Source organism: Mangifera indica, chromosome 14 (genome assembly GCF_011075055.1).
Source record: "Mangifera indica cultivar Alphonso chromosome 14, CATAS_Mindica_2.1, whole genome shotgun sequence".
NCBI lineage: Eukaryota > Viridiplantae > Streptophyta > Magnoliopsida > Sapindales > Anacardiaceae > Mangifera > Mangifera indica.
In genome coordinates this window covers 3,972,682-3,985,976 of record NC_058150.1, presented here as the reverse complement: position 1 = coordinate 3,985,976, position 13,295 = coordinate 3,972,682, and the positions used below count along the sequence as shown (strand labels likewise).

At 33.6% G+C, this 13,295-nt stretch overlaps 2 protein-coding genes across 6 annotated transcripts; one reads left to right on the top strand and one right to left on the bottom strand.

Moving 5' to 3' along the window:
* Positions 1–2,820: 2,820 nt before the first annotated feature.
* LOC123196342 (probable adenylate kinase 7, mitochondrial) lies at positions 2,821–4,281 on the top strand. 2 transcript variants are annotated; one of them, XM_044610333.1, is made up of 4 exons: positions 2,821–3,232; positions 3,316–3,456; positions 3,548–3,742; positions 3,831–4,281. In XM_044610333.1, the coding sequence occupies exons 1-4, from the start codon at positions 2,900–2,902 to the stop codon at positions 3,975–3,977; spliced, it is 816 nt and encodes a 271-aa protein (XP_044466268.1). In that variant the 5' UTR covers positions 2,821–2,899; the 3' UTR covers positions 3,978–4,281. The 2 variants fall into 2 exon arrangements, with proteins under 2 accessions (XP_044466268.1, XP_044466269.1); XM_044610334.1 differs by having other exon boundaries at positions 2,824–3,232; positions 3,851–4,281.
* LOC123196340 lies at positions 4,119–11,562 on the bottom strand. 4 transcript variants are annotated; one of them, XM_044610328.1, is made up of 9 exons: positions 11,408–11,562; positions 10,015–10,810; positions 8,044–9,563; positions 7,233–7,530; positions 6,899–7,123; positions 5,623–5,796; positions 5,048–5,242; positions 4,836–4,949; positions 4,119–4,635 (listed from the first exon to the last, which is right to left on the bottom strand). In XM_044610328.1, exons 2-9 carry the CDS (start codon positions 10,723–10,725, stop codon positions 4,300–4,302), a joined length of 3,573 nt encoding a protein of 1,190 aa, XP_044466263.1. In that variant the 5' UTR covers positions 10,726–10,810; positions 11,408–11,562; the 3' UTR covers positions 4,119–4,299. The 4 variants fall into 4 exon arrangements, with proteins under 4 accessions (XP_044466263.1, XP_044466264.1, XP_044466267.1 ...); XM_044610329.1 differs by having other exon boundaries at positions 10,015–10,901; positions 11,408–11,555; XM_044610332.1 differs by having other exon boundaries at positions 11,345–11,545.
* Between the last annotated feature and the right edge of the window lie 1,733 nt (positions 11,563–13,295).

Sequence of the window (13,295 nt, the reverse complement as noted above, 5' to 3'; positions counted from 1 at the left end):
AAAAAATAGATTACCAAGGTAATCTTAAAAACTTGGAACCAAACACCCCCTAAAGAGTTTTGTTATCCTTGGAATAAAAATAGTCTATGAATGTTTTCACGAAGTTCTCTGCAAAGTTGAATAAAATATTATTAAGTTATTTTTGATCGATTGAATTTGATGTTCAAGAAATATTTTATATTTCAACATTTTGAACACACGTTACTCTAAAGAGCCAACATTCTAAAAAAATATATTCTATTCAAAAATTTTAAATATATTAATTAATAAGAAATATTAATGAATTAGATGGACCCTTACCTGGTAAAGAATAAGAGAATGGATATATACTGACGCGATAAATTAATTGATTCACATAACATGTCCACTCATATAATATAAGTGTTTTAGCATATTATATAAAACTTACCTCCTAGGATGTTTAAAACTGGTTAACTGAATTAGTTTATCAATTTTTGAATTAAATTAAATTTTTAGTTTAAAAAAAATCATGAACAAATTTAAAAATTAACCAATTTTAAATCGAATCGAAAATACTAATTTATTGAACTCAATTTTTAATTAACCGAGTTTAAACCGAATTTATTCAAATTTTTAAAAACCAATTCGATTTGGTTAACTATTTTTAAAAATTAGACAAATCAATAATTGAATCAAAAAATTGATTTTTTTATTTTTTTTAAACAGTATCTGAATCAATTTTTCAAATAACCTACTTTTTAGTTCAATTTTTTATTCTAAAATCACTTCAGTTTGAATATTATATAATTTTAAACACCCCTATTTATCTCTAAGAAATATCTTGAATGATAATAGAAGAGTTTTATATGTAAAAGAAATATAAATTTAATTTTTTTTTACTATATTTTTAAATTAAACTTTTGATTACCACGCTTCTTACCCAAAAGGAAAATCTACAAACTAACCATTGTCTTAATTCATACTCAAAACCCATTTTGATCTTATTTGGTCCTGGACTCACGGCCTACTCTTGAACTGTTCAACAAATTTTAAGGGGGCGTTTGGTTGGGGTTTTTAAAATTACTTTGGTAATCTATCTTTTATTCCTTTGGTAATCTATATTTTATTCTCTTATTTGGTTTATCAGTAATAAAATATTATAGTAATCTTCTATTACCAATGCTGACATGGCAAGTAATATAGGTTGTAATCTGATTACCACCTTTACCTTAAGTATTTAAAGATTATCAAAGTAATCTTGATTTTATTATAATTATATTATTATTTATTAATTTTTTGAGATAAAAATAAATTTATTTTTAATTAATATGACAAATAATATAAAAAATATTTAAAAATAATTATATTCAAGGGCATTTAAGTAAAATAATATACTAGTAATCTTTTATTTTCTTTAACCAAACACAATAATTATTTATACCTACCAAATTTTATCAAATATAGTAATCATTTATACCTAGTAATTTTCTAAGTAATTTATATTCAAGGTAATTTTTCTATTTTAGTAATAAAACATTATCCAAACCAAACGCCCCTAAAAGATAAGAATGAAATAAGTAGTAATATTGGTTCCCACTTATATTTCAATAATATGCTGTGAATTTATACTATCTTTTATTTGTATAAGTATTGAATGTAATTCTTATTATCTTAATTTAAATAACAATTACGGATTTACAATTACAAATGTAAAACAAACATGGAAATAAAAATTTAATAGCATTTATTTTCATTAAAACGATTAAGGTAAGTGTATGATTATAATACTATTCATAATTACTTTCTAAAAATATATAAATAAGGATAAAATCAAAATAATTGTAACGTATATCTATCACTTTAGTAACTTATAAATATAAATAATTATTATACAAGAATTTAGAGGTAAAAAATTTTTAATTTTTGAAAATTGAGTATGAGTATGAGGTCAAAAGCAATTATAATTTTCTTATTAAAGCTATTAATAATATCATATATAGTGATAATAAGTGAATCATTAAGCTTCCCTGAGAAGGTGAATGTTACTATAGTGAATGATTTACAAAGTAAATTAGACTTGGCTCTTCATTGTAAATCCGCTGATAATGATCTTGGTGCACATGTACTTTCTCATTCGGCTGAATTCTCTTTTCATTTTAAGTTGAGTGTTTTGGGGGGAACTCGATTTTATTGTCATTTCGGATGGCAAGGGGGTGATGAGTGGTTTGATATCTTCATTCAGATGAGAGATAAATGCATGCATTGTACTTGGAATATAAGAGAAAATGGTCCATGCCTTGAAGACGATGACGAGACTTGTTTTCCTTGGAATCATTAACAAATATATGTTTTTTTTTAATAAGTTCTTTATGAAATTGAATAAAATATTATTAAATTACTTTTGATGTCCATGAAAAATTTTATATCTCAAAATTTTGAACACTACATATATAGATTTTTTTTATATATAATTTTAATATATAGATAATATGTTATCATATGATTAAGTATTATTTTATCTTTAATTATAAATCATCAAATTATATAATAATATATTATTTATATATTTAAATTATACATAAATATATATATATAATTTTGTTGATTCTAAATATCCAATAGTCTAAAAAAATTTTGATTCCATTGAAAAAATTTTAAGTACATTTAATAATGAGGGATATTGATAAATTGGATGGACACTTACCTTAAAGTGAATCCACGCGTCAATATTTCAACCATCGACTCTCCAAACATCGCGGACTTAACACGCGCGTAACAGATTCTAGCCATTAATCACCCAACACGTGGCCAAAAGACAATGGCACCTTCGTAAATTCAGACTGCTACCGGTCTCATTTCGATTGTTTGCTAAAACCTCCGCTTTTGTGACCCCTACCTGAAAAACCAACCAAAAATCTTTCATTCTTCTCGCGCCGCCATGGTCGGACTTACCAGACCGAGAGCTGCCGCGTTGCTGCTCTGCCAACTGTGTAAAACCAGAGCCTACGGATCGTCAGCTGCGGCTCAATTGCAGTACGACTACTACGACGAGGAGTATGATTTGGATGGGGAAAACAGCTGGATGGCGCCTAGAATTGGATCGGCTGAGTCGTCGCCAAAGAGAGGTGTCCACTGGGTGCTTATTGGAGACCCGGGGGTGAAGAAACATGTGTACGCCGAGCGTTTGTGGAAGCTTCTAGAAGTTCCTCACATTTCTATGGGAAGTCTTGTTAGACAAGAGCTTAACCCTCGCTCCTCTCTCTACAAACAGGTTTTTATTTAATTTTGTATTCTGTTTTTATTTTTTTATAAGTTTTGTTGGAAATTTCTAAACGTTCGGTTTCCTCACTTTAGATTGCAAATGCTGTAAACGAAGGAAAGCTTGTTCGAGAGGATGTAATATTTGCATTGCTCTCGAAGAGGCTGGAAGAAGGATACTATAGAGGGGAAAACGGCTTCATTCTAGATGGAATTCCTCGCACAAGGATCCAAGCTGTAAGTCTGAGCTTCTGCGTTTTCTTTGAAAGCCAGGCGTGGGTGAATTCTAACGGTCTTATATGCTCTTGAAAACTGGATGTCTTTGCAGGAGATTCTTGATCAAATTGTGGACATCGATCTAGTTGTGAATTTTAAGTGCACTGAAGAGCACTTGGTTAAAAAGAATCTGGACGGGGAAGCCTTTTCTTCTCGCTGGGAGTTTCTTAGCACGAGGAGTTCCAGGTTTTCCACGGTTGAAGCTACCGCCGCCTGGAATGAAAAATTCCGAATCTACGCTGGGCAGGTAATTTATACTTGCTTGCATTAAGAAGTGTCTTCTTGAACGAAAATTCTTATTGATTGTGAATTATTTATAATCATTTCATAATAAGGCATTGGAAGATTACTACAGGAAACAGAAGAAACTTGTTGACTTTCAAGTGGGAGGGGCACCTGGTGAAACCTGCCAAGGCTTGTTGGCTGCATTACACCTACAGCATTCGAATACTGTTAGTGATTCACCTAAGCTGACGGCATGATTTGGAGTTTCATCTGATGAAACACCATTCTTACAGGAAGTTGAAATTTTGTTTGAATTGTCCAGCTGGACCTGAATTTTTGTCTTCTCTGTTTTACCCATTTCAATGCAATCAAGATATGAGAATCGAGATGAGTACCCATTTCCACCACAATATTCTAGCATCAAGGGCCAATTTTCTCTTGAAAATATTCATACAAGTACTTTCAAGGTTACAGATTTGAGAATTTATTTTGACAATTGACAGCTACTATAATTGCAAACCACTTATTATTATTATTATTTTGAACATCAGATTTACAACATTCTTTCTCTACATTTATTTATTCACAGCTCATCCAGATGTCGCGGAGCAGTTCATACCTGATAGCGTTTTGACTGTTATTGCCCCTCGATATCCAGCTGGGTCTTGATGGAAATGGTGAAGATCGGGAACCATCAATCAAGATTGATGTCAAAGGAGAATTCAGTTCGTCAAGTTCATCATCGCTAGTATTTGCTTTTCTGACTACTGAGGATCCACTTCTTCTCAGCTGAGATGGGCTTCCAAACTCTCCAATTACACTTGAAACAGAATCCACAGAAGGCGGCACATAGAGTGGAGGAGCTGCTGTACATGGGAAGTTTGTGATAGATTCTTCCCCGCATTCAAGGGAATCCTGAATGGAGTAAAAGCAAGAAGATTAGGTTCCAATCTTCACAAGTCTATATGTTTACAACCAAAAATTAGACATTTCAAACAGGCATCATGAATTTTCATCTTACTTAATTTCGTGGTTTGATCTACTTCATAAATTATACTAAAGAGATGACAAAGCTTAGGACAAAAAATATTGTAGATTTTTATAAAAGGGCTAACCTCATCCTCCAGGGCCTCAAGAACAACCTTAGGAATGGGATCAGGGCAGAACTCATCTGGAACAAAATTTTCAACCACTCTCTTGATCAATGACACACCGAAAGTGGGGCACACCTTTGCAAAGACAGAAAAAATGTAATATCGTAAGGTTGCCAATGATCCGATCTGAGTATGCATGCTGCAGAATGAAAAGGGTCTAGGGTTCTACTAACCTCTTTCCTGACACTTCTGCTCAACAGCATGTCCTTTGGAAGCATCATGAGATCACTCAGTGCATTAAGGAGGCGGAAAGACTTGAAGGATGCATCATGTCTCTCATCATCCTCATCATCTTCATTATCATCGCTTGGTAGCTCATCGTCATCCATGCCAATTAGATCACTCAGAAATCTAGACCAACTTCCAATCTACCAGGGAAAGGCAGAAGTTATTTTTAATGCTTCAAAAAGTTTTAACTACATTATAAACTAGTTTATATTTAGAGAAAAAAGTGAGTGATATTCAATTATATATAAAACAGAGTCTTAAATATTAAAGATATTGAGGTACAACTCAGATTTTTAATTGCATCCCAGTGTTTTTTTTTTTTAAAAAAAAAATCATATTAAAAATCAAAAGCACCCATTTTTTCATCACCATTTTTAACTTGATACTCATAGAAATGTCATTGAGAGGTGGTCACAAGGAAATAATTTGTTGAACAATTAAGAAAATTAAGATGGACTATGATGATCACTCATGATCTGACATTAAACTTGGCCTGAGAATTGAAGTTTGTATCACTTACTGCATTTTTGAGTTGAGCACCAGCCCCAAAACTTGATTTACCAGCTGGAATTGGAAGGACCTTGAAATCACTAATTGGGTCAGACACAGGATCAGTTGGAATCTCATCATCAGATTCACGAAGAATGGCATTGAACATAGCCACATCTAATCTAGCCACACATTGTTCCATTATCTAGATACAGAACAGAAAGCATAGCAATGTCAAGTTCTTGAAACTTAAAATCCTCCTCTAAAAGAGAATCAGATTAACTCAGCAGTTACCAAACAGGAATATATTGTTGAAAGAAGCAAATCAATTTGAAAGAACGTTACGGTTAATTTGTGGCATTAGGAATTTTATTAAAGACCCAGAAACAATCTTTTTTTTCTCAACAGAGATTAAAAATGGGTTCACTTATAACAGGAACATAGGCCTTTTGGACCTCAACTAAGGCCATTTGCTTTGATTGTCTGATCAATGAACCTCAGGATGCAATATATTCAAGGTGAGATGCAGGATGAGCAAATAAAAGTTACATCATTCTTTACATTGCTCCCATTATCTAGAAATTGAACTACTAAATATTAGAAGTTGAAAATCCTCCATCAACCAGATAAACTTACCAGCAGAAATATTGTCAAACAGTGGCCAACTAATACAAACAAACATGTTCCATAAAGTTGCAGCAAACACCAAAGTTATTATTGAGCACTTTCGGAATTTTAATCAAAAGAGATACACATAAGATTATTCTCTCCATAAGGGAAAGAATGAAAATGAAAAAGGGCTTCAGTATAGTAGGAATACTGGCCATTGAAATCCCAAGTAGGCTCAATCAATATGTTTGTCATATCAATCAAATTCAGATATGAAATATTGCAAAGGCCAACAACATAAAAGGCAAACAATAGTTACATTATTCTTCAATTGGGTAGGGATTTTTTTTTTTCCAAAATTATTTTTAGCAGATTCTGCTGCACTGTAAGACTTTATGGTATGAAACATTAATATAATAACAATTAGAAAATCCAGAAAAGAAAATATAAATTATGAAAAAATTAACTCCAGTGTAAAAGAAATTTTAAAAGAATGACCTCAAGTTTCACATTTAAGTCCTTTATGTCAAAGATAGCATGCACGCCCACACACTATATAACATTATCACAAAAAACACACCAATAAGAGGTTAAACGATTAAAATACCATTCATCTAACACCCTGTGGCCTCAAAGAAATGGAATAAAGGAAACAGTAAAACACGTTTTGAGGGGAAATAAAATGGCTATCAATTTACCAATTTCACCAACAAATGAAGGCAACCACATTCGTGCCCTCCAGCTCGAACAGGACAAAGTCTTTCACAGGCATCCTTGAAAGCTTTCTTCCAGTGGCCCAGTGAAAAGTTCACTTGGTCTTGATCCCTAGAACTACATGTCCTTCCAAGGTTTTTCCTAGAGTCAGAGCCAGGACCTCTATCAACTGCCTTCGTGGCAGCAGACTGCATGAGTGGAGTCAGAATCTAGACAAAGCCAGAAACAAAATAAGTTCATGAAATCCATTTTATAAGTTGGTATATGCAATCATGCACTGAAAAACACAACAAATAGGCAAAAGAGATAAGTTATTACCTGCCACCATATAGATTCTACAGTTCGGGAGAAGATCCAAGCTTCAACCTTTTGCAGCGCTGATAAAAATGATTGTGGGTCATCCAAGTCACCAAAACCTCCACATACTACATCTTTGCTTCCCTTTTTGCCAGGAGAAGATTCCTCCCATTTTAATGGAGATGATATCTTGTTGTTTCCACTTTGATCACCATTCCTTTCCATGGATTGATGTGCAGAAAATGGTTGCTCTAGGTCCCCAGTGGCTTGGCTTATAATTGTTCTCAGCACGACAGAATTTGACAACCAAAATGTCAACCTGAAATAAGAGTACCAGGTATAACATATGAACTAACAACAAATTTTAGAAATTCTTTTAAACAATAAATGGACATGTATATCAGGCTCTGAACTGCAGAAGGGTGCAGCAACATAAAAGGTTGGTCCTACAGCAGAAAATCTCATCCACTGAGTGGCATAATTCAAACAGACAATCCATCAGTTAAAAGACAGCTTAAGAAGAAGATCTAAATCAATTATCAGAGGTTCCTGGAGAAACAACATTGAGTGGCATAAGCAAAAGTTTTGGTATGAAGTGTATCAAGCTGCTATAAAAGGACTTATCTTAGTGTTTGTACTGTCAATGTCTCATTACTAATCAAAACAACCAGAAGATTTCATTTCTGTTTTGTCAGTGCACCACGTGAAGAACCAAAAATACAGGAAAATTTCGATGTCAAATGTTACCAAGTACCAAGAATATCACTTTAGAATAATAATATGAATGGGAAATGAAGGACAAATGAAAATCGATGACATGATTTTTAAGTACCTAGGAACATCATTTCCACAAGCTTTTGCAACCAAAACTAATCCTGATATGGCACTTTTTGCCGCACTAGCTCTCCTTGATTGGGAATTTTCTTTGCAAGCATGAAGATAGAGCCTTGAAAGACGCCGCGCAGGAGCATGGACCTTGCTCATGGAACTTCCATGCTCCGCAACTACTGAGTATAGAGCAGCTTCTGCAGCAGCAGCTTCTCGCAGCTCTGCCTCAAGTGTTTTTATCTTGTGCTCCAGCTGCTGGATTTTGCCTTCCAAAATAGCACTTTTGGTATCCTTTGGATAAACCTTAGCATCTTTTCTTTCACTACTCCCGAAGCTTCCCACAATATTTTGGGAATCTCCCAAAAAACCATTTTCCTTCACTTCATTATTATGATTATTAATATCTAACCCGTTGCCTCTAGCCATGTCTGGGGATGATCTAACAGACTTCACATGCTTTAATCTGTCACTTTTTAAGATATTGCCCATCATTCCAAAATTTTCCCTGCTTGAAGAAAGTGAATCATTTCCTGGTGAAATTTGGTCACTGGTTGCACCTAGTGAATAAAAATTTAGTGCTTCACCTCCCAAGGAATGTCTTTTCTGTTCAGATTTTTCTCTTTCCAGCCCACTGTTGTCTTGTTCCATCCTCTTCATGTCCTCCATAAGACTATTGCAGTCATCATCTGTTTTTGCAGCCCCATCCATTGAACCTTGCTCAGTTTTACAAGTTTTTTCATCATCCTTTCCATTTACTTGAGAATACTCAATTTTTTTAGAGTCAATCTTGCCAACCAAAAAATGATTGGATGAAATTTGCTGACTGTTTTGTTCAGCATCACCATTATTAGCAGATTGTCCATTAGGAAACTTTTTCTGAACCTCCTGTGGCAAATCTTCATGCTCATCACTTCTCATGTTGGTGTTCTTCTTAGCATGTCCATTAGAAAAGGATGGCAGAGAAGTTATATTCTGGGCTGCTACATTATTTGGGATCACTGAAGCAGAGTTAGCAGAGTCGAACACCAAAGCATTACCATTTACCAGGCTCTCAAGTTCAGAACATAAATCTATTGATGATGAGCGAGATGAACTGGCCCTCTGATTTTCATGTGATGGTATATGTGGCTTTATATTGGATTTTTCTGGCAGTAGCTTTGAAGCTAGGTCATGCTCCTTTTTCTGAACCTCCTGTGGCAAATCTTCATGCTCATCACTTCCCATCCTGGTGTTCCTCTTAGCATGTCCATTGGCGAAGGATGGCAGAGAAGTAACATTCTGGGCTTCTACATTATTTGGAATCACTGAACTGGAGTTAGGAGAGTCAAACACCAAAGCATTACCATTTACTAGGCTCTCGAGTTCAGAACATAAATCTATTGATGAGAAGCGAGATGAACTGGCCCTCTGATTTTCATGTGATGATATCTGTGGCTTTATATTTGATTTTTCCTGTAGTAGTTTTGAAGCTAGGTCATGCTCTCTTCTACCACCTCTGCTATCAGACGATTTGACTAATCCAGTCTGCAATTTTGAGTCAATCATTAAAGTTACTAATACTTACATATTCTATGTCAAAAAGAATCCTGGTTTCTTATAAGACTTAGCATAAGACCATGCTCATCGAAAATCAAAGTCGAGAAATTTCAATACAATTGGTGGTCCCACCACAAGGCAAGTCAATTTACAACAAAAACAATAGGAAAAAATGTGTCTGATCCGGCTTAATACCATTATCCATCTAGCATTTCCTATGTAGTTCATCAAATAAGTGTTCAATTGAGAGACTCTTCATCATAGGTTTTGATGTTGGCTATCAAGCAAGAGAAAACTTATTTTCTCCAACTGGCAGGGGAAAATAAAGCAATTTAATTGCGGTACAAAAAGTTCTTACTGACCAAATTAGTCCAGTTATAACAGAACCAAAATGAATAACTTCTATTAAAGATGATAATTAAAGGCAAGCAAAGATGACCTTTTCATTTTGAGGAGGTAAATCATTATTTAACTCAACAGCTGAAGATGAAGTAGCCAAAGATGAGTGTGAGGAAACATCATCATCAGTAAAAGAAGCAACCTCAGCTTCCTCAGCATACTCTTCATGCATCAATGATGAAACAGATTCACCACCATTCTTATCCAATGAAGCATCTTTTGATAAACCATCCGTCAAGGAGGAGCCTGTGCGACTGACGGCTTTATCTACTCTCTGGATTTTAATGATCAAAACTGGTTGAGCTGTGTTTTTATAGTTCCTCTTGCTGTTCATTGGGACATTCAGACTCAATGTCTCTTTAACAATACCATAATCTGACAAATTGACAATAGCAGTCGCTAACAACTGAGTTTTTTCCCTTCGAGGCTCATACAAGTTAAACTCTAAAAAATTCTTCTGGAATGTAGCGGCATCCTTGTTTTTAATATTCATCTCCCTCACCAGCGTCACAGGTAGCCTAAATGACTCATTGAATTCAATTCTGCCCTCTCCAACAACAGATCCCAGCGAAGGTACAACTGCTTTAGTAGAACCAGAATTTCTATCACCATTTTCCCACTGAATCATGACAGACCGAAGTGATCTTAGCGATTCTGACGGCGGCCATGGCTTAATCTCCTGAATATGGATTAAATAATCAACATGAACGGTAGCATCTTTCCTGTTCTTTGCACTTAGACCAAGAACCATTGTTGCATGAGCACACAGCTGTTCCACAGAGTGTGAATTCTGCCTTAATGTCCGTAAATAACTTCACTCAAAAGCTCTTAAATTCCTATATATCCAACAAAAAATACATAACCATGTGATTCAGCAAAGCAGCTTAATAGCAGAATTTAAGATTTTGTAAACTCAAGCCCTGTTTCCTACAAACAGATTAAGGCGACATTATAGTTATTAAATGATCCAAACTGAGCCACACTTATGAGAAGAAAAGCAACAACTTACCAAGATATAAATAAAAGTTAACAAAAGAGATAGAACTTGAGAAATATAAAGAATTTCAAGTAACTTTATGCTCATTTAATGCAAATACAGACTGTACAAAACATCAAATTAAAAAAGTCAGCAATGATAAGTAAATTTTAACTTCCTCAAAACTTCTGAAGAACAAGAACGAAACAACTTCTCAATTACTCAAAGTAACACAGAATTTGTTTCTTCTTTATCACTAACATCAGATCCACACAATGGTCAACATGCTATAATCAAATCGTCCATTCTCCAAGCTTAAAATAGCAAAATACAAAACAGATTCATTACAATGCGGCACTAAAATTAACAAACTTAACTAAAAAACATTACTCACGGATTTCTTCATTTCAGACAAAAAGGCAAAAAAGTAGATGAAATGTTAGAGAACTGCATGAACCTGTCAAATTAGGAGCTGAAAAATCTGAGAAATGTAAGAGAAGAGACGTTTGATGGATTTGAAATATCTGAGCTTCTTTGGGGTTGAGACTGTGAGACTGTGACTCAGTAAAACCAGAACCGAGAATGTCTCATAAAATACAGAAAATTTCTACGGCTGACATCAAGACAGGATTTATTAAAAAATCTAATAATAATAATTTAATCTACCCACAGGTTAATTCTACAAGAGAAACGGTGCCGTTTAATTTTTTTTTTTGGCTTGTCGTTTGCTTTTTGTTGATTCTTCTGGCAATGATGCTTTGCCAAATCAAGTGACACATTACGCGATTGTTAAGAGTGTGTGGCACACGATTCAATCTTGTGTTGTGATGTGACGACAGAGGACGTTCAGTCGATCAAACTCATTAATAAAAAAATATTTCTTTTTGCTAGAATTGGTGATTTTAAACAAAACACAAAAAATAATTGATGTCAATTAATATACCCCCAAATTTTCATTTATAAAGTTTTAAAAAATAAATAAATAAATTTTTATTTTTTATTAAATAATAATTTCATATTTAATTATAATTAAAAATTTTAATATAAAATAAATTTTTAAATGTTTAAAATCCTATAAATAAAAATTTAAACGATAAATAAAAATAAGTTCTTTTATTATTGTATTGAATGTGTTTAGATTAAAATCTCGAACTTAAACATAACAAATATATAAGTTGGGTTACATCATTTTATGTCAAAATAGTTTAAATCGAAATCAATTTAGGTCATATATAAATAAATAACATATAAAATCTATCATTTTAGATTAGAAGGTCAAATAAATTAAATAGATTATATTTTAACACAATATAACATATTTTTTTATAATTAATTCAAATTTTTTTTAACCAATTCATCTATAATTCAAATCATGTTCATATGACAAGTTTGGATATAATTTTAATTCTCACCTAAAATGACATGATCCGAAGGTAGGAACTTTACCAGAGTTGTGTTTCTTAATTATTTATTTAATTATATTTTAGGATAAAATTTTTAAATGCCAAATCATTAGACAGGTGATTAAATATACATTAAATGCGCGTGGTTTTGTGGTTGGGGCGTCTTTTTCTAACGTGGTTGTCGAGAACGCCGACACCGTATTCTTTCTCACCGTCAAAAATACCCGCGAAGGTGGAGGACACGTTACCACCAAAAGAGAATCTCTGTCCTGGGCTATAATTTTCAAGGGCCTTATATTAATCTCAATGGCCCACCAAAATGATAATTTCTAATCTACTTTCATAATCTGAAGCAATAAATCAGATTGATAGTTAGCCACGATTATCTAATAGACCAGGTAGATCAGCCATCATAATCATGTTTTACACTTGATTATTATGCACTAATTACAAGAAAAATGTGATTAATCCCAAAGCAAAAAAATTGGTTGATAAAGGTTAAAACTAATTACCACGTGAGCCGTCTGATCTGAGATGAAAGCAAGCCCTACATACACGATCTTTGAAGATGTATTTTTCAGGTGGGTGTTGACAGCTCCACTCCCCTACTTCACAAGTTTCCAGTTTCAGAATTAGAAGGCTACTTGATCATTCTCAACAGCAAGTGAGCGAATAATTTTTCCTTTTTTTCTCATAACCAACACACCAGAAGAAGAAACTTGAATTCAAGCAGCTTGACTTTGAAGTGTAACCTCTGTTCCGGTGGATTCATCAATATGACAACAATGGCTTTCTTCAGTGTCAAGATTTTTAATTATTTTACCAGAAGGGTTGACTTGCATGCCTCTGCAGTTGCTGCTTGAAAAGGATGATGCATCAATAATAAATCTTATCTAAAAAAATGTTTAGGCATATACAGTGTCAAACAATCAAAGCTGACAT

Excerpts from the sequence above, each read along its gene's own strand:
- LOC123196342 (XM_044610333.1), top strand. The coding sequence starts at position 2,900 with ATGGTCGGACTTACCAGACCGAGAGCTGCCGCGTTGCTGCTCTGCCAA. Across the intron at positions 3,233-3,315 it reads GCTCCTCTCTCTACAAACAG|ATTGCAAATGCTGTAAACGA; the intron begins GTTTTTATTTAA and ends TCCTCACTTTAG. Across the intron at positions 3,743-3,830 it reads TCCGAATCTACGCTGGGCAG|GCATTGGAAGATTACTACAG; the intron begins GTAATTTATACT and ends TTTCATAATAAG.
- LOC123196340 (XM_044610328.1), bottom strand. The coding sequence starts at position 10,725 with ATGGTTCTTGGTCTAAGTGCAAAGAACAGGAAAGATGCTACCGTTCAT. Across the intron at positions 9,564-10,014 it reads TACCTCCTCAAAATGAAAAG|ACTGGATTAGTCAAATCGTC; the intron begins GTCATCTTTGCT and ends TCAAAATTGCAG. Across the intron at positions 7,531-8,043 it reads TGTGGAAATGATGTTCCTAG|GTTGACATTTTGGTTGTCAA; the intron begins GTACTTAAAAAT and ends CTCTTATTTCAG.